We start from the raw sequence: 20817 nt of genomic DNA, 5'->3' as shown, positions 1-20817 counted from the left end.
AATGTTGATGGGCCACGCTCAACCACAAAACAGCCATTATTTCTTAATACATTTTTGAAAAAACAGTTAAAGAGGCAAGCAAGTCGATGACCCGGCAACTTGCATATAGCAAGAAAGCCTCATAATACCGAAAGATGCTTCAGAATAAGATGGAGGCAGCCCTACAAGACATGAACGCAGTTGTTGCACAAGTCCGTAACTCCCAATTCTTCAGTTCAGTTGAACGTCATTATCATTCATTAATGATGAGTAACTGTACATTTTATACTTGGAAATACATTTAATGAGTTTGTGAGGTGTATTTAGGACTTAAACCTGGATTGTGCTTTTAACTGGTTTGCCTCCGTCGCTAGTGAAACAATGGCAATTGAAGAGAGAGGGTTATGGAGCTGAAATCGGATTATAACGGCAACGTCAAGCTAGGTTGGAAGGACATGAGCAAGCCATGTGTCCACAATAAATATTTTTTATTTACGTATGAATTACTGGTGGACTTTCACCATTCACTGGTAGGCCAGGAATGGTGGCCCCGCCAAAAGTGGGGATCTACTGTACACAAATTTTACAATCATACATTTTTGTTAACAGCATGGCCTTGGCTGAGGTCAGTGCTCTCCTGAGTGAAATTCTAGTCACATGTGCTCATGGGAGCCTTAATACAACTCTCATGGCCATCAGAACTTTTCAGACACAAGTGAAACCACACTTTTGTTTCTGTTTTAATGATTTCCTCCTTCCCCTGAGGGTTTCGAACCTGTCGGTTTTTGGTCTGGATGAGACGTCTCTGACCTTTTTCCAGGAGTTCCCTCTGCCCTCTGTTCGTCGCCCCTCAGCCTCCGGCGGCTGATGAGCTTCTGTAGCTGCAGCTTGTTGGTGAAGAAGATGTTACGCCAACCCACCTCTCGTGCCAGGGAGGAGACCTCAGCGGAAACTGTCTTGCAGCGACGCCGCACAGCCTGCTCCCAGAATTCTTCTGATCCACATAGCTAAAGCGCATAGAACAATATTTCTTATGGGGTCAGAGTTTATTCATTCCTGTCGTCTTGCAGTCACATTCTTACTTTTTCATCAACATGAATCTGTAGCTCTCACCTGCCTGAACCTGTGTGAGGTTCGTCCAAGCTGTCCCACATCCTCTAGCTCTAGATAGTTGATGATCCGCAAAAGTAAAGAGTCAGGCAGGCGTTCCAGGTAATCATACTGGCCTTGGCATAAAGCCTTGGCGTACTGCAAGGTACCGGTGCCAAAGATCACGCTGAGCTCTCCTGGAAAGAAGAAGCAGCTTATTGAATTTACTGAGATACAGAGTTGTACTGAAAGTAAAACTTTTTCACACTGATTTCACTTCCTTATCGGAAGGCGTGTCGGTATGATGGAAGAGGTCTTCTAAGTATTCTTTGCAGCAGTCCATGACCACTACAACTATGATAACATGGCCTACTAAGAATAGCACTGATACAACTTGCAAGCTACCCATTTCTATGTGGGGACAAACATGACTGTCTAATATCAAATAATAATAATGAAATAAGTTTACTATGACAATATCAGAAACCAGCTGTGGGTCGCATTTTGGACACCCCTGCAGTCTATCATCAGTGACCCATTATGGCGTTTCCAACAAGGACAGAGCATATTGCCTAGTAAACAAAGTTTTTACTTTGTAGCTTGATGTCATCCAGGAAGTCCTCATAAGACAGAATCAGCTGGCCAGGCTTTGAAAGTCTGTATACAGCTCTGGGAGATATCAGCCACCACCTCCATATCACCTGTTCAGGTATTAGAAGGGCTATACACTCAGGGTCACAACATCTACACACATGCAATACATACATAATAATGCTGATATATTCTGATATAATATGCAGTGATGTCTGCTAGACTACTACTGCTACATTAAAGGGGCAGAATGCCAGAAAAGCCGTCTCTCAGTATACAGTACACCACCATCAACTACAGCCACAATAATAAACATGTTACATTAATCACGCTCTTTGACGATATCAATCAAAACCCGGGCATCATTATGTGTTTTTAAAATGACAAAACAATGGTAGAATAACGGCTAGTGGTAGTTAGCTTTGGGTAGGTAATATGACGGAAGTAGGCAGAAAGCAGATAAAACATGGGAATAAGCTGATAACATTGATGAGTAAAGGGGATTTACTCACATTCGACTTCGTGACCACAAAGTTATAGAAGTTTTTGTTAGTTGAGGGACCCCGTCCGGAGATTTCAAACAGCGGGTCTGTTAGAAGGGACGCCATGACAGTTTTGTGTTTCCATAGTAACGATATTTATGGCCGGAAGGCTATGACACGACATAAGATGCATCACTTAAGTTTGACCTGTTTTCGTAAGGTCTATATACATTTTTCTTCTGCTTCTGATACATGTGTTCTCCTTCACATTGTTTTTATTCTTTACTGCTCTTTCCATTTTTGCTGTTTTTGTTTACTCACATTAAATGAGTGTGACAAAAGCCAATAAATAAGTGTTGTGGGCCCCAAGTGGCCCTCAGACTGCGCTTTGATCACCCCTATTGCTGAAATAAGACGTAGTTCCACAAACAAAGGCAGTATTTAAAAATCTTTTAATTTATTTATACATATATTTATATATGTACACATTGACGCAACTATTCTTGCAAAGACAAGAAACACATGTTCATTGTTAGTCACTAGCGGCACAAATGGGGACCTAATCCATGTCCAGAGTCAAAGTCATCCAGTAATGAAGAGGCCTTGATTCGATCGAGCAAATTCAGTGCTGGAAGCAACGCCGAAGCTTGTTATCACTGTTCATTGTGAACATTTGAGACCTGCTCATCTGACACCCTCAACAAGGGAGCTTATTTGGATCATTCTGCACAGTTCCATCAAAATCATCTTGTGACTTGACTGAATATCTAGCACACGTCCATGCGCAGTGGCATTTACTATATCTGACCTTGGTTTCCAGCTAAAATTAAGCTGATGACATTTGGTTGCACAATTGTTAGATGGTGGCATTACAGCATGCCATCCAAACTGCATATTACGTTATATTGATTTAGCACAACATGAATTTTTTGGGTTACAGGTAACTTTAACTCTGGTTGTGAAGGCTATTCATGGACAATATGGGTCTAAGTGCCAGTAGTAGCATTTATGCTAAAAGAACAAAACAAAACAAAACAATCCCTTTTGAAATGAAATACCTGAATCTCAATGGTGGTTGGGCCAACCCCCAGATTCATGGTTTTATAGAGAACCCTGTAGAAATAAACTGTAAACCCTTACTTACAATAGTGTGTAGTGGTTTTCGCACAAGGTGTCTACTCACCTTTGTTAATTCCTTGTTATACACAACATATATGTAAATGTGATTACAAATGATGATATGCACACAGCTTACAGTCATAAACAAATAATAAAAAGCATATAATGTCTTGTATATAGTCCAAACAGTACATTTTCCCCCTAACAGTCCCTTAGTCTTCAATAAAGTCCTTTGTACTCCTTCATAGTGTAAACTTTTTTGTGGAAAAAAGACTTTTTGTAAGAAATGTACTGCCACTAATAGCGTGACGGAACGGTGCGTTGACTATGTGCTGCATGCTGCCCTCTGGTGGTGAGGACTGGGAGTTGTGCTACAGGAATGGGTTGGTGGAGGAACCCCCTGAAGAGAAGGGTCCGGAAGGGGCTCCCGCCTGAAATGAAAATGGGTCGTTGTTATGACAGGAGGCATTCCTCAATGGCGATAAATGCATGTTGAATTCTCAAACAATGGCGTAACCTCTTATTTTGTGTCATGTGGGGCAAGAAAGAAGACAATGCATGCTCACCATGAAGGGGTTATTGGACATGCCAGGAGCAGCCATTGGCTGACCAAAAGGCGTCATGGAGGGCTTGTTTGGACCATAGACTGGGAATGCAGGGCCTTGGGGAGAAAGACGAACAGGGACGCATAATATAATATAGTAGAGCAAAACCACAAGACATAGTTTTATGAGTGTAAAGAAGAGATAGTGAAGGAGGACCAAGCCCCAGCATGTCACATTGCATTCAGGGGTTGACTGAGACTCAAAGGTGTCGCCAAATTTGTGTTGATTGTGCTTTTGCTCCAGAACCATATAAACCAGAGAGTGGTCAATGAACTCAAACCCAAATGCAACCTCAAATCACTGCGCAGTAGCTGCCGTATTTTCCAAGGCAAGGTGCCATCATGCTTCAATTTAGAAAAAAAAACAAACAAAAACAATCCAGATCATCACCAGGAAAGTCGTGCATGTGATTGAAGTCACTAACAGGTGCTGCGCAGGTAAAAGGGGCAACAGGGACAGAGGAAGGTGGCAGGCCACTAACCATTGGACTGAGGTTGGTAGGCCCCGGGTTGAGAATAAGGGATGGGGGCCTGGCCAGGGAATTGCTGCTGGAAGTTTCCACTGAAACTGGTCGGAAGGCAGTATGAAGACGCATTCCCAAAGCCAGCGGGCATGCTCATAGAGCCAGTACCAAATGAGGCTACAAAACACACACACACACACACACCATGCGTGTACATTGAATGCACACACACATACATACAAACAAAAAAACACAAGGAGGTAAAATTTCTAAAAACTGAGGCAAATCTCTAAACTTACTTGACTGTATCACTACATGTAAATACCACAAAAAGGTCAAACTGATGCTAAAATGTGCCCCCCACCTGCAGCTGGAGCTCTGCCATTGGCTTGGAAAGGGTTGGTCGCCATCTCGGAGGCAACAGCTGCAGCAACAAAGGGATTTGTGGAAGGGACACCTATATAGGAGGGTAGATGTTAAGTCTTTACAAGAAATTAAAAGAGCATCACTATGACAACTCTCACCTCCATAGCCAGGCTGCATGCTGGGTAAAACAGGTGGATTCTGGGCTGGGGATGAGCTGAGAACCGGACCAAATATATTCCTGTCAAGACAAACTTGCGTTATTCTACTACAAGCATTTCATCCAACCACACCGCATCACAAAGCATCTTTCTAACCGAGTTATTAATACTGCAAACATTCCTGTTGAAGACATTCTGGGCCTCCGGGTGTGGGTTAATATTTAATTGTATGCATACTAATTAGTAAAAGTCAACATGTAATGATTAACTATGCTTCGGCATGGTACCGATAATTTATCTCTTTGAATGCACAGAAAAGAGTAAGACGCGTGTGTTTATGTCTCACACTAGCATTGTGGAATGGAAAATTCCAAAACATGTGAAGTGAACATTGAGAGCAGATATAATCATTTTCTTGGTAGGTATGTTTTTCAGTTTACGTCGAAAAGTTTTGCCAAACTTGCCTCGCTTTGGCATACACGTTAATACACTGCATGAGTTTACCAAATGTATTATCAGAAAACGCCCCAGGGAACAGCCTTTTAGCTTGCTAATAAAATCAGAGACCAGAACTGGAAGACCCGTTGATTATGTCATCAGAAGTTGACTCTGTAGTTCTTTGTAAACTGACACAGTCATGCCACCAGACTATTTCTTGTCTTTCTTCTGATGATAACTACGGTTGAACTGTATTAAGAACATGCAACTAGGAATTGGTTCTCATACCTCACTCAAAAGACCAACATCACATGATCTAAAAGCCACACAAGAGAACTTGATGCAGCGGTCTGCTGCGATAACACTGTTGTGTTCAGGTACTGTAAGCACTATTTCAACGTCATTGATTTAAACAGCAAGAACATACATTATAACCCACAACCAACTGTTTGTAATTAGCCCGACTCCAGGAAGCCTTTTTAATTTCGTTTTTTAAGGAGATCAAATGCGTGTGTGTGTGTGTGTGTGCCCAGTTTCTCACCCTTGCACATTGCTGCCTGCAGAGGAGCTTAGCTTGTTGTCCAACTCAGCCAGCGCAGCGTAGCGATCCTCGGAGCAGCTCCCGGTTTGGGACTGGGTAGGGACAGCACTCGACATAGACGGGATTGGCACACCTCCTCCTGTTTAAAATATTTTAATTAGTTTTTCTTTTTAAAACAGATTCAACCGATGCACGCAAGTGCTTCAACATTTTTAAAACTATAAAATGCATATTGACAGACAACCGTGATGTAGCTCAGCTGCAACTACACAGACTGTAAATCTAAAGTATCCCACTGGGATACAAATATATTTGAAGTGCCTCCATCAGGGTTTCATTATCAGCACATGTTCTATAAAGCTGTAGCACAGAGCGGGGTGTCCACCATGGGTGAGGATGTAATGAAACACAATGAGGTGAGTGTATGCAGGCAAGCTGGTGGAGATGAGGGGGGGCATGGTACCTGTAGAAAAGGACTTTGAGGGGGGTGACGTGCTCAGATGGGATGGAATTGCAGTGTTTCCAAATGCGTCAAAGTTGGCAAAGTTGGTGGCTGTGTGACCCTGAGGTGCTGCAGCCACAAAGAAGGCAATGGTGGACTATGAATGAAAGGGTAATGCAATGGAATGATAACACGATGAAGAGTCTAAAGGTAGTGGTTCTCAACTGGTGGGCCGTGGACCCCTTTCATTGGGCCACTGGTCTTTTTTTATGCAGTGGGCTGTTATCTATTAATACCTTCATAAGTGGTGACAATGCTTTGTAGTACTATTCTATTTTAAACCCATTAATAATGATTGTTTGTAGTCTGCTGCCATGAAGAATGTGCCAGGCATGTCTCTTGTTTGCACGTATTTTATGTTGTTGAATGTGTGTCAGGTGTTCAAAATCGGTATGTAAAATTGATAATCCTAACCACCATCGAGCATATGGGATTTTCAATGTAAATTAGCATTGAGCTAACACTGTTGAATGTTGTAAAGGCTCCAAAAAAATATTTGATGTCGAGTCCCACAGCCAGGCCAGCTAAGAAGCACTAGTCCAAGGAACACGTTTTGGAACACAGGAAGCGAGGTCGCCGACCTGATTGGTTTTGAAAATGTGCAAAGTTGGCAAAGTTGGTGGAGCTGGCGGCCTGTGCAGGTGGGGCAGCAAAGATGTCACCTCCCAGGTCTGACAGCAGGTCGAACTTCTTCTCTTGGGCTGTGATGTGTGCCTGGGAGCGACCTAACCCAGGGGACTGGACCCAGGGCACAGAGGAAAGGAAAAAGAGGGTGTTTCCAAGTTGTCCAAACCACACTGTATATCTCAAGAAGTCACAGGTGGGTTTTGATGCATTTTAGCTTACCTGGCGAAGTGGGGTCTTATTGAGCTGCAAGGTCTTTAGAGGCTGTACTTCTGGGGTACTACCAGTGCTGCTGGCTGAAGAGCCAGACACCGATGCCTGGACACTGGCAACCGCCCTTGCCTGGTCTGGAGGCACATACCTTGTAATCCATGAGAAATTGACATTTTAGAATTGAATAGATTAAAAAAAAATCTCAATTACAAAAGTGTGCAACACCAAACAATAAAATGTTGTTAGAGGGTCAGAGTAGATGTGTTCCAATTACATGCATTCTTAGCTAGCTCATATTAACTCATTTTGGAGCGTTATGATGCATAGAAAAGCCTTCACTGAAGACGTGACAAGATCAATCACCACCACCTTCCTGTTTTGACATGAGTTGTTTCTTGAATTCCATAGTGTTTCTCTCCTCCATATTGTAACCCAACAGGGAGCAAAAATGGTGCTTGTGCCAGTATTTTGATGAAGAAGGTGGGAAATAACTCATGACATGTGAAGATAGTGTGGTCTTCAATGAAGGGATCATTTATCCCTTTCATTCGTCATTTATGATTGTATGCATGTAAAACTATAAAAAGATGTTTTGTGTTAACATTTTTGAGCGTCAACCTCTGACATGACATTCGCTAGCTATTAGGATGCTCACAAGGAAGGACGTTTTCTGATTTTAAAAAGCCATTAAATGCACGCAAACTGAGGCAAACCACGCTAACCGAGGTTCCACTGCATATACAGGAAAAGACAGAAGCAAACAATAAAATAAGGTATGGTTACCATCTTTTCTTTTCATATTTTTCCTGGAGGAACTCTTTTACTTTCTGTGGCTCTCGGAAATCTGGAACAACTGATGTCCTGTCATCGTAGAGGCCCAACCAGATGTGTTTACAGACCTATGGGGGTAGAGGAAGGGCGGACCAGGGTCAGAGGAATGAAGAGGGTGGGAGGCAAGGAGTGGGGGGCGGCCGGGTGTGAGGTGAGACAAAGTAGCAGGGAGGGGGGAAGGGATAATGAGAAATGGGAGGTGGGGAGGAAAAAAGGAATGCCAATAAAGTTGTCTAAGCAGGACTCAAAATGCCAGAAGATGACGTCAGAATTAAAGACAGATCCATGACTTTTGAAAGATGTTGCACCATCCTGTGCGTGTTCGATACCTCATTGCTGTGTTTCTGTAGGAACTCAATTTCTTGCTGCGTGAACGTGGTCATGGAGATGGACTTCACTCTGTGTGGGGGGTTCAGCCCACGCCTATGGGAGCGGAGGAGGTTTTTGTTAGCTCAAAACCAAGAGAGGCCGGATGCAACCCAATGCCATCTGTGTGACAGCAGCAAAGACAAATTCCCAAATAAAACGCCAAACAATTGCGGTGCGCATTTACTACCGCTGCATTCTTGAACTTCAAACATAGAAACACCAAAAGCGGAAGGACACAAGAGAATCACTTGGGAATGATGATATTTTCCTCATCATTCTCATTCTACGCTGCAAGTGATGACCCAAAAACAATTGACATGACCATGATGGCGTTTTCCATTTTTTATCTCAAGCCCCGTATTTATAATGTGCTTCCCCTAAAGCACCACTTATTATACATACTGTATATATGACCATAATGTTTAAATTCATATTACAAACAATCCATTAAACATGAATTAAAACCAACAAACAAACCAAAAAAGTGTACCTGCTGCTGTGACAATCGATAAAATTGCTTACAAAAGGAAAAAGTTCAATCGGCAAACGGGACACAACTGATGTGCTCACTAAAACCAAACAAAGACAGGATGTAAAGAACTGGAATGTCAAGTCAGCTGGATTTTTTTGACAGCTTAAAGATGACAAGTTTGGAATGCTGTGTTTGCCATCGACGGAGCATAAGATAGCAGCTTCCAGATATACAGAGCGATGAGCGGTGTTATTCTTGAGTGAGGACGATCAGGTTCGGGTGAAGAGAGAGACAATAGAAGCGTCCTAGACGATGCCAATTTGGGGGGGCTACGAGGGGTGTCACGGGATAAGAGATTGGGCCTTTGAATACGAGAGGAGATGAGATGACTTAAAAAAAACATCCTACTAATTTAACGTTATCTTGCATTGCTGCTTACGAGGCTACACTCTGTATGCTAGTGGTCCCGCCTCCACCCACCGCAACAACGAGACTCTATGACTGACAAAAGTGCTCACTCTGTTCTGCCGAAACAAATGCACAGTGTGAATCCTCTTCCTGCCTGTTTGGATGCAAGAGACAAGGAAAACAAATACACTTGCACATGTTGCCATGCCGGGTTGCAGGGCAGCCATCTCTGTTTGCATGTTCTCCCCGTGCATGTGTTGGTTTTCTCCAGGTACTCTGGTTTCCTCCCACATTCCAAAAACATGCTAGGTTAATTGGTGACTCCAAATTGTCCATAGGTATGAATGTGAGTGTGAATGGTTGTTTGTCTATATGTGCTCTGTGATTGGCTGGCCAGCAGTCCAGGGTGTACCCCGCCTCTCGTCCGAAGATAGCTGGGATAGGCTCCAGCACACCAAGCGACCCTCGTGAGGGTAAGCGGTAGAAAATGAATGACTATATACAAATGATCAGTTAATGATCAGATAATAATAAGACCGCTATATTCTGCATTGCTAAGTTCCCAGGAGGAGGGTTGTAAGAGAAAAAAAAATCCTGGTGGGATCCTGGTGGAAAACATGTGCCTACCTGCCTGCAAGAAGGGGTTTACTGTAAAAACAACACTGGTGGTAAAATACTGGACCGATGAGGTCAGAATCCATGCTGTGTAGAAAATGTGGAAGGATATGAGAAGTGCCATTGAATGCAACACGACAGTTCTGTTGCCCTTCCAAAGATTGAGGGAAAAGTCAGTTTGAGTGAGGTGGCATTCTAACTGTGACAATTCAATTATGAGGTTTTCCTCAGAAAATTTCCAGGACGGGTGTGACAAAAGATATTTGTTTAAATCCAATCCCCTCCAAAGTAGTAATTCCTCTGGAATCTAACAAAATTTCTCAGCCTTCATGCACTCTTGGAAAGATTTTCCTTCAAGGGTTCACCACAGCTCCATCGTCACAGCCATGCTGATGAGTCGAGAGGGTGTTCCAGCACATAAAAAAGACATTTACCAAGAAAACTAAAAGAAACAACAAAAAAATGGACAAATAAGTTGTAATTTTACAAGAATTAAGTCAAAATATTAAAAGAACGAGAGAATGTTTTTTTAAGTTGTAATATTATGAAAAACAAAACAGCTGATACATTGCAATTTTGGGAAAATTTAGTTGTTGAAAAAGATATAAGATATATAAGAATATGATGAGGATAAAGTGAAAATATGTAAATAAAGTCCCTAATAAAAAAGCAGTAATTTTCAAAGAATACTAAAGTCAAAATAACAGAAAAATTGTGTTCGAAAGAAGAAAAATGTCATCCTATTAGCATAAAGATGAAAGATGTATTGTTTTTAAGTAATAATTTGTGAGAGAAAAAACAAAATAAAGCTCTATTTTTTTTATAATACCATGGAATAAATTCATAATTAGGAGGGAAAATTTGAGGTTATTTATTATGCGCAAGCGTATGCATTTTAATGCATGCACACGCTTGCATGTCTTTTGAAAATGGCTGAGATCAATATATTGATATCCACCCACCCATTCATTTTCTATGGTGCTTATCCTCAATAGGTCAAGGCGGTATGCAGGGACCTGTCCCATCTGACATCGGGCGAGAGGCGGAGTACTCCCTGGACTGGTTACCAGGCAATCGTAGGGCACATACAGTGAAGAAAATAAGTATTTGAACACCCTGCTATTTTGCTATTTCTCCCACTTAGAAATCATGGAGGGGTCTGAAATTTTCATCGTAGGTGCATGTCCACTGTGAGAGAGATAAACTAAAAAGAAAAATCCAGAAATCACAATGCATGATTTTTTAACAATTTATTTGTGTGATACAGCTGCTAATAAGTATTTGAACACCTGAGAAAATGAATGTTAATATTTGGTACAGTAGCCTTTGTTTGCTATTACAGAGGTCAAACGTTTCCTGTAGTTTTTCACCAGGTTTGCACACACTGCAGGAGGGATCTTGGCCCACTCCTCCACACAGATCTTCTCTAGATCAGTCAGGTTTCTGGGCTGTCGCTGAGAAACACGGAGTTTGAGCTCCCTCCAAAGATTTTCGATTGGGTTCAGGTCTGGAGACTGGCTGGGCCATGCTAGAACCTTGATATGCTTCTTACGGAGCCACTCCTTGGTTTTCCTGGCTGTGTGCTTCGGGTCGTTGTCGTGTTGGAAGACCCAGCCACGACCCATCTTCAATGCTCTGACAGAGGGAAGGAGGTTGTTCCCCAAAATCTCACAATACACGGCCCCAGTCATCCTCTCTTTAATGCAGTGCACTCGTCCTGTCCCATGTGCAGAAAAACACTCCCAAAGCATGATGCTACCACCCCCATGCTTCACAGTAGGGATGGTGTTCTTCGGATTGTACTCTTCATTCTTCTTCCTCCAAACACGCTTATTGGAATTATGACCAAAAAGTTCTATTTTGGTCTCATCTGACCATAAAACTTTCTCCCATGACTCCTCTGTATCATCCAAATGGTCATATGCAAACTTAAGACGGGCCTTGACATGTGCTGGTTTAAGCAGGGGAACCTTTCGTGCCATGCATGATTTCACATCATGACGTCTTAGTGTATTACCTACAGTAACCTTGGAAACGGTGGTCCCAGCTCTTTTCAGGTCATTGACCAAGTCCTGTCGTGTAGTTCTGGGCTGATTCCTCACCTTTCTTAGAATCATTGAGACCCCACGAGGTGATATCTTGCATGGGGCTCCACTCCGATTGAGATTGACCGTCATGTTTAGCTTCTTCCATTTTCTAATGATAGCTCCAACAGTGGACCTTTTTTCACCAAGCTGCTTGGTAATTGCTCCGTAGCCCTTTCCAGCCTTGTGGAGGTGTACAATTTTGTCTCTGGTGTCTTTGGACAGCTCTTTGGTCTTCGCCATGTTACAAGTTAAAGTCTTACTGATTGTATGGGGTGGACAGGTGTCTTTATGCAGCTAACGACCTCAAACAGGTGCATCTGATTCAGGATGATACATGGAGTGCAGGTGGACTTCTAATGGGCAGACTAACAGGTCTTTCAGGGTCAGAATTCTAGATGATACACAGGTGTTCAAATACTTATTTGCAGCTGTATCACACAAATAAATTGTTAAAAAATCATGCATTGTGATTTCTGGATTTTTCTTTTTAGTTTATCTCTCTCACAGTGGACATGCACCTACGATGAAAATTTCAGACCCCTCCATGATTTCTAAGTGGGAGAAATAGCAAAATAGCAGGGTGTTCAAATACTTATTTTCTTCACTGTATAGACAAACCATTCACATTCACACCCATGGACAATTTGGTCACCTGACCTACTCTAATGATAGCAAACACACCGCACTGGTCAGGGCAGCAGAGCCAACTCACCCTGGCTGCAGAGGTTGTCCGATTTTTGCGCAGCTTTGCAAGAACATCACAAGCCAACTGAAGCAGTCCACAGAGCGGAGATTGTTGCTCAACTCCAGTTCATACCACAAAAAATGGTGACGAAGATTTCACAATAGTTTTCTTTTGGAGGAAACTATAAGTGGCAGCGGTCGCAATGTGGACGAGCGCTTCGTGTCACAGGAATATCACAAAGTTCTGAGTATTCCCATCTCAAAAATGATGGCTATTTGGAAACACTTAACTGCTTTGAGTGAATGACCTTTCACCTGAAGCAAGCGGAGATAGACTCCAGCTCACCTTAATGAAGCCAAGCGGTGGAGAAAATGGATGGATGGATGGCTTGAAGGGACAGCTGCGACCTACTGACCCATACAGGTCAGATAGAAAACGGGGACTTGAACCCACTCTTTTCATGCACATGTTTAAGTATGAATGTCGATGCCTTCATGAGAACCAGTTAAAGTCAAAGGTAGGTCCCAGTACGCCCAACACTCTTGACGCTTAACAGGGTGGCCAACTATGTGTCTTCAGGCTACCAACCAATTACAGGGCTAAACGTGACCACACCAACAGAATGAGACCGTGTTCCACTGTGTCATTTTCACGCTGAATGTGACTATTGGGTTTATTTAAATCCCACTGCTGTGAACCTAATTAGTTATCTACAGACCCACAACCCATCCATCGGCCTCGGGCTGAACCAGCGGCAGCGGCAACCTATCTTGACATCAACGCTAGCATACTAGCTAACGGAACCGCCAAGTCAGCGTCGAAGCGGCCAGCTCCCAAGCGAACATCTCTTCCTTACCCGGCAGACAAAGGAGGAACAGCATAACAACATAACTTACAAGATGCCAGAGCAGGTAGTGCACACGAAGGAGCCCACTGTCATGTTGACATAAGTCGGGCCGCGCTGGTCACAATCGAAGCATTTCCTATTCGCAGAAAGGCTAGTCATTTCCCGGAGCATCTTCAGATGTGTCTCCTCTTGCTTTCTCTTCGCGCTGGTCGCCATGGCCGAATTCAACTGGCTGGTATCCCCGGAAGGGAGGTTTGGTCAATGACCCGGAAGAAGGGCGGGTGTCTTCGGGGCAAAGTTGCCGCGTTGGACGGCAGCGGCCAGGCAGGTAGGCACCTTGCGGAGAGGTCTGGCTGGGAGACTGGGCGACTGGCGAACTACTTCCTCTACAGACATCAAAACACACACAAACCACATTGAGAACCCACAGCGCCACCTGTTGGCTAGAATTATGTCGCCCGTCCTTTATGCCAAGTAATTACAGCAAAATATTGTGGATTTAATTTGTATTTCAGAGTAAGCTATATACGAACTAACAAACTATCAATAAGTACCGAGATATGGGGAAGGGGTACCTACCCCTTTTTGGATGTGATGTACTTCAATGTAACATATAAAAAGAACATCAAAACAAGTCAAGATACACATGATTTTATGTGTTTAACAGTATTGAAATTAAACAGAACAAAACAATGTAGTCTTTAAAACACACACATTTGAAAATCTCACTGTACTCTTCAGATATAACAAAATTCAAGTCTCTGGTCTGTGCCTTGGCACAGATTACACAACAGGTGCTAGTTGAATATCTGGTGATGAGACATCCCCTGTCTCTTTTTGGCTTTGGTAGAATTACCCCGACAGTGCTCACACTGGCCTCTTTCATAGCTAGCCACTATTTGATCTGCCTTTATGGTAGCTTTGCTTGTTTACCGTGTTTGCAGTTTTACCACAAGAGACAAGGCAATAGTATTGTAAAATTAGTCCCATGCAGTCTGAATTCACTGCTGTGCAACTGGATCAAAAACATTTTTTTTAAATAAAATATCTGCAGTACCTTGCCATGTACTAAGCATAAAACAAAAAAAAATGTGACTAACCATTTAGGTATGTCGAGAAATGTGACTTTTTTCATTCAACATGATTAAAATGAGTTTGCTTATGATTTTGAGACTGGTGTAGACAAAGAAAGATGTACTTCAATTTCCACATGCTTGATGGCAGCCTCATCTCGTCTTTCTCTTTTTCTTGCTGCTTCCACCGTCAGCAGCTTCCACTGGCTAAAGGAAGGAGAGAAAGGTTAAAACAAACATTTTTTAAAGGGGACCTATTATGCTTCTTTGTATTGATTTGTTGACTCCTATAGAGCAGCTAACCCACTCAGAAAGCTTTCTAGATCTTCCAGATTCTGTACCTCTTCCGACAGTTTCCATGGATTTCTCACTTCCCATCCAAATTTTGTTTCTTTTGGCTTTTCCTGATTTCGAAGTCTGGTCTGTTTAATTTATTACACCCACGGCCCTCCTCCGGGCACGCCCATTCCGCTGTGATTGGTCACACTCCAAAGCGCTCCCAAAGATGTCAGGATACGTAGGTCCACGTTTACTGACATTGACGTCAGTAGAACTCGGTAAAACCGAGCATGCAGAGCCATCTAAAGTAGCAGTACAGAACAATTGGCTTTGTTTTACCCCAGGGCTTCCTATACAGTTGTGTAGCGTAACTTACTTTGAAGATACTGAAAGAAGGATGTTTATTATTGATTGATGAATTGTTATTTTTTTAAAGGGGATAGAAGAAACACTCTGAATGTTCTGTCAAGAGGATATGTGTCATTGTAGAGGTCACCGCTTCCCACAGATGATGTCACGTCCTTAGATGGCACAATAGTTTATAATTTCACCAATGTTTACCTGCACTCTCTTCCTGAGAACTTTGAAAAAGTCATCCACACGGGTCTGGGTGTATTGTGGAATTGCCCTCTCCTTTTCCATCTTTTTTCGCTTCCTCTCCCGCATCTCTCTGAACTTCTCCATGCGATGACGGATTCTATTCTCCCTAAAAACACACAAACATTAACGCAGGCTTAATTGTCTTTGAATTATTTCATTTCAAACGTCTTATACTGATTAGTATTGGTAGCACATGTACTTGACATATGTGGCGCGCCGGAGGAACGCAACCAAAGCATCTTCATCTGGCTCAGTCCACGTCAGTTCAGGCAATGCTGTCTGTGATGCGTCTAAAAATAACTTCCGCGCTTCCTTGTATTTCCAGTTATTTGGCACTGGATGGGTCTGTGGCGCGGATATCAAGTCTTAAAAAGAGCTCACAGGAGCAAAGCATTGCCTGGTTGACGATATTGTACCTTTCTGTTGATGTGCAGAACAACATCTTCGATAGTGCGGTATTTCTGGATCAGTGTCAGCGCTCTCTTGGGACCAAAACCTGTTATCTTGTCACAGTAGTCGCATCCCAGCAAGATGCACAGGTCAACAAACTGGTGGTGGGCAAGCAAAAAGGGATCAAATTTAAATAAACCAAATATATGTATAACGAAAGCATCTCTGTGTGGAGTTTGCATGCTCTCTCCGTGCATGCGTGGGTTTTCTCCGGGTACTCCGGTTTCCTCCCACATTCCAAAAACATGCTAGGTTAATTGGTCACTCCAAATTGTCCATAGGTATGAATGTGAGTGTGAATGGTTGTTTGTCTATATGTGCCCTGTGATTGGCTGGCGACCAGTCCAGGGTGTACCCCGCCTCTCTCCCAAAGACAGCTGGGATAGGCTCCAGCACCCCACGACACCCGTGAGGAAAAGCGGTAGAAAATGATTGAATGAATATAACAAAAGCAAATATCAGTTCTGTGTTAATCTTACTTCCATGTGGGTCAGTTGGAGTATCTCTAACAGTTTTGGTAAGGAATATTCCACAACATCACTGGAAATAGAGGAAAAACATCAACGGATAAGACACTTTTTTCTGTGACTTTAACTTGTCCCTATACAGTGCATCCGGAAAGTATTCACACCGCTTCACTTTTTCCACATTTTGTCATGTTACAGCCTCATTCCAAACTGTATTAAATGAATCTCTTACCTCAAAATTCTACACAAAATACTCCATTATGACAATGTGAAAAAGTTTTTTTTTTGACTTTTTTGAATTTATTAAAAATAGAAAACTAAAATATCACATTTACATAAGTATTCACAGCCTTTGCTTAATACTTTGTTGATCCACCTTTGGCAGCAATTACAGCCTCAAGTCTTTTTGAATATGATCCCACAAGTTTAGCACACCTATCTTTAGGCAGTTTTGCCCATTCTTCTTTGCAATAAGTCTCAAGCTCCATCAGGTTGGATGGGAGACGTCTGTGCACAGCCATTTTCAGATCTCTCCAGAGATGTTCGATCGGATTCAAGTCTGGACTCTGGCTGGGCCACTCCAGGACATTCACGGAGTGGTTCTGAAGCCAATCTTTTGAGATCTTGGCTGTGTGCTAATGTCTACTGTCTATATGGTCAAGGTACATGACCAGTCTACTGAGGTCAAGAGCGCTCTGGAGCAGGTTTTCATCCAGGATATCTCTATATATTGCTGCATTCATTTTCCTTCTATCCTGACTAGTCTGCCAGTTCCTGCTGCTGAAAAACATCCCCACAGCATGATGCTGCCACCACCATGCTTCACTGTAGGGATGGTATTGGCCTGGTGATGAGCAGTGCCTGGTTTCCTCCAAACATGGCGCCTGGCATTCACACCAAAGAGTTCAATCTTTGTCTCATCAGACCAGAAAATTTTGTTTCTCATGGTCTGAGAGTCATTCAGGTGCTTTTTGGCAAATTCCAGACGGGCTGCCATGTTCCTTTTACTAAGGAGTGGCTTTCGTCTGGCCACTCTACCATACAGGCCTGATTGGTGGGTTGCTGCAGAGATGGTTGTCCTTCTGGAAGGCTCTCCTCTCTCCACAGAGGAATGCTGACTAAAGCCCTTCTTCCCCGATCGCTCAGTTTAGAAGGCCAGCCAGCTCTAGGAAGAGTCCTGGTGGTTCCAAACGTCTTCCATTTACGAATAATGGAGGTCACTGTGCTCATTGGGACCTTCAAAGCAGCAGAAATTTTTCTGTATCCTTCCCCAGATTTGTGCCTCAAGACAATCCTGTCTCGCAGGTCTACAGACAGTTCTTTTGACTTCATGCTTGGTGTTTGTGCTCTGACATGCACAGTCAACTGTGGGACCTTATATAGACAGTTATTATATTTCCAAATCATGTCCAATCAACTGAATTTACTGCAGGTGGACTCCAATTAAGCTGTAGAAAGATCTCAAGGATGATCAGTGGAAAAAAGATGCACCTGAGCTCAATTTTGAGCTTCATGGCAAAGGCTGTGAATACTTATGTAAATGTGATTTTTTTGTTTTCTATTTTTAATAAATTCAAAACATGTCAAAAAAATTTTTTTCACATTGTCATAATGGAGTATTTTGTGTAGAATTTTGAGGTAAGAGATTAATTTAATTCAGTTTGGAATGAGGCTGTAACATGACAAAATGTAGAAAAAGTGAAGCGCAGTGAATACTCCGGATGCACTGTATATCTTAGAGCTGTGTAAAATGACCATATTGACCCTAATATAATGGATGGTTGGTGTTGCAATGCCAACTCTGTCCCCAGAACTAGCAGCATATAATAACAGCATGTGAAAACTCATTGAGGAGTGCACAGTTATCACAATATCCTTACCTGTCTCTCTTTGCATTTAAATGGCGAATCATAACATGTGCTCCAAACGGCAGCGTGTCCATGTCTTCTGATGACACAGCTTCAGCAGTGCCCCGTTTCACCAGCCAAGCGCAAAAAGCTTCAGCATCTCCCGGAGCCTGGAACACATACAAAAAGAGGGAGACCGCAAAAATTAGTGACAGAGTGGGAAAAAAATGAAATGTAGTTGTTATAAAAGGTCATACTTGTAGCATGGGTACACCCAGAAGCTTCAGGAGGTGCAATGTGTCTTTTGTTTGGAGTGATGCTAGAAGGGAAAATAATCTAGGTCATGGTCTTGTTTGTATACCTGAAAAGCAGTGTTTAGTACCTGTGCCCAAGTGGTTGTGGGCGTGCCAACCTGCTGCTTCGGCTCGTTTCCGAAGCTACAGGGGGAAAAATCATGAACACTTGTCTTCTGACTCGCAGCACTGATCCATTACATCCTCTCAAGCTTGATGAATTTTGATATTTCATCTTTAAACTTCATTTTCATGAGGTGGTGCAACTTACTGCAGCAAACTTTTCTCTGGGAGGCTTGCCATCAAACACAAAAATAGGTTTTATGTCGTGTTCCAGGAGAGTGAGCGTGCGAAAGAAGAGACCAGTCAGCGGGCTGCAGAGATATGCATCATGACAGGGTATTATTATAATGCACTGAAATGAAACAAGAATGTGTTCATTACAGTAAAGTCTCGTTAAATCGATATTCTCGGGAGTCGGAAAAAATACCGATATAACCGGACTATCCATATATCCGATCCTGCGCCGAACTGCATTAAAAGTGGGCAATAATGCCCTCGACATTGTCGAGCAGCTTAAATCAATCTTTGCTTAAGGATTTCAATACCAAAAAAGAACACGGCGAACGGCTGCTTCCAGTCAACTTTATTTTTCACACTTCCACCACCAGAGCGCAGCACACACACCGATTCCCGCACTTCCTGGTTCACAGGTCATGCTCAACCCGCCCCACATAGCTGACCAAACACATGCCTGTATAGAATCTATACACACGAGAGAAACCACGAACGCCAGCATGTACATATGAAAAACAGTGATTATTGCAAGCAATAAAAAGATATCTGAATACAACACAATTAAATACATGTATTTGTACGCTTGTGTCTTCGTTGGAATAGGTGCGTATGCTATGTCAGTTGGTTCTTTTGTTGCAGGCATGTGTTTGGTCAGCTATGTGGGGCGGGTTGAGCATGACCTGTGAACCAGGAAGTGCGGGAATCGGTGGTGGTGGAAGTGTGAAAAATAAAGTTGACTGGAAGCAGCCGTTCGCCGTGTTCTTTTTTGGTATTGAAATCCTTAAGCAAAGATTGATTTAAGCTGATTTGTATCGATATAAGCAGACCAAATTGGCTGGCGGGAGATGAAAAGGACATCGTAGTAACCGGATTATCATAATAACCGGGTATCGTACTAACGGAACTAATTATATCATAAAAGACTACAAATTTGCCGGGAAATGAAAATAGTATCGTAATAAGTAGTAATTCGTTATAACCGATATCAATATAACGAGACTTTACTGTATTTGTACGACTGAGTGAGTCTTCAAGATACCTCAGTGATGGTGTCACTGTGCGGAACTGGTTCAACATAATCGATGTATCCACAGCTATTACCTTTCCTGTGGAGGGAAATAGAATATGCAGTAATACACGTGTTGTATAATTTTTATATTTATATATATTTATAATATTTCTGCACACTACACATTCAAAATAAACTATATATATACTAGCACACATGTTTGCATGATAGTATATGCCAAGGATGCTACAGTTAAAATAAGATTGCAGAACAAAGTGTAGTATTCTATGGAGGATAAAGTCAGCCATGATGGTAAGCAATAAAGGTGGCCGTGACTAGGCGGACAATGGTGTACAATGTGTTCACTACCTGTGAGCATTGAAGTTGTACGCTGTGCGTACACTTTAATAACATGGATGGATGCTATTTACTGAACAAAATGACATACCTGTCCTTTTTGGAACTTGGAATAAGAGCAAAGTGGCTTAACTGTGTGCCGAGGATATGTTTACAATGTTACTCGATTCTGCTCAACATCATGGAGACCAAACCCGAACTCTATAGTCCCTGGTATATGCTGTCCTGTTGTTATGCTGCATCTTTCTGAAAAACTGAATCCTTGTATCAACAATGTGATGACAATGATCCAGAAAATTACGTCATTACGTCCAGTAAAATGCCTGCAATCACACAATATGGTTCGATATTAGACAGCTGTCAACAAGGACAGCTAATATTAGTTTGTGGCTAACAATATCAAAATCATGGTAAAGAAGAAACAATGTAAAGTGATATAAACGTGAGAACGATAGTCTACCTGTGTAGTCGCCGACATGCTTGTGAGAAATAGCACCGGGAGCTTCCCAGCGAATCAAATCTGCCAGTTTAGTGATCCCCATCGCAACGGCGGGCGATCCACATATCGATTGTGTCTGGCTCCTGGGTTGTAGTCCAAGGTTTAGGACGTCTAGCGTGGCTCTTTGCCTGTCAAAAACCACAAACTTGTGCTCTTTTTTGG

General features: G+C 42.5%; 2 protein-coding genes across 7 annotated transcripts; both read right to left on the bottom strand.

The window, feature by feature from the left end:
- Positions 1-450: 450 nt before the first annotated feature.
- Positions 451-2294, bottom strand: fbxo36b (F-box protein 36b). Of its 2 annotated transcripts, none has more exons than XM_058067047.2 (4): positions 2172-2294; positions 1661-1769; positions 1093-1265; positions 451-986 (listed from the first exon to the last, which is right to left on the bottom strand). In XM_058067047.2, exons 1-4 carry the CDS (start codon positions 2265-2267, stop codon positions 720-722), a joined length of 645 nt encoding a protein of 214 aa, XP_057923030.1. In that variant the 5' UTR covers positions 2268-2294; the 3' UTR covers positions 451-719. The 2 variants fall into 2 exon arrangements, with proteins under 2 accessions (XP_057923030.1, XP_078647140.1); XM_078791014.1 differs by having other exon boundaries at positions 1093-1142.
- A 286-nt stretch (positions 2295-2580) lies between these two features.
- Positions 2581-20809, bottom strand: LOC131126262 (putative flap endonuclease 1 homolog). 5 transcript variants are annotated; one of them, XM_078791658.1, is made up of 13 exons: positions 14899-15381; positions 13534-14764; positions 8331-8424; positions 7954-8069; positions 7180-7318; positions 6915-7071; positions 6295-6402; positions 5832-5970; positions 4853-4932; positions 4693-4785; positions 4347-4505; positions 3827-3921; positions 2581-3691 (listed from the first exon to the last, which is right to left on the bottom strand). In XM_078791658.1, exons 2-13 carry the CDS (start codon positions 13698-13700, stop codon positions 3632-3634), a joined length of 1407 nt encoding a protein of 468 aa, XP_078647784.1. In that variant the 5' UTR covers positions 13701-14764; positions 14899-15381; the 3' UTR covers positions 2581-3631. The 5 variants fall into 5 exon arrangements, with proteins under 5 accessions (XP_078647784.1, XP_078647786.1, XP_078647785.1 ...); XM_078791660.1 differs by lacking the exon at positions 4347-4505 and having other exon boundaries at positions 14899-15384; XM_078791659.1 differs by lacking the exon at positions 6295-6402.
- Positions 20810-20817: the final 8 nt, after the last annotated feature.

This window comes from Doryrhamphus excisus, linkage group LG6 (genome assembly GCF_037039965.1).
Source record: "Doryrhamphus excisus strain RoL-2023G ecotype Guam linkage group LG6, RoL_Dexc_Guam_v1.1, whole genome shotgun sequence".
NCBI classification, from domain to species: Eukaryota; Metazoa; Chordata; class Actinopteri; order Syngnathiformes; family Syngnathidae; genus Doryrhamphus; species Doryrhamphus excisus.
This window is presented reverse-complemented; position numbering and strand designations above follow the sequence as displayed.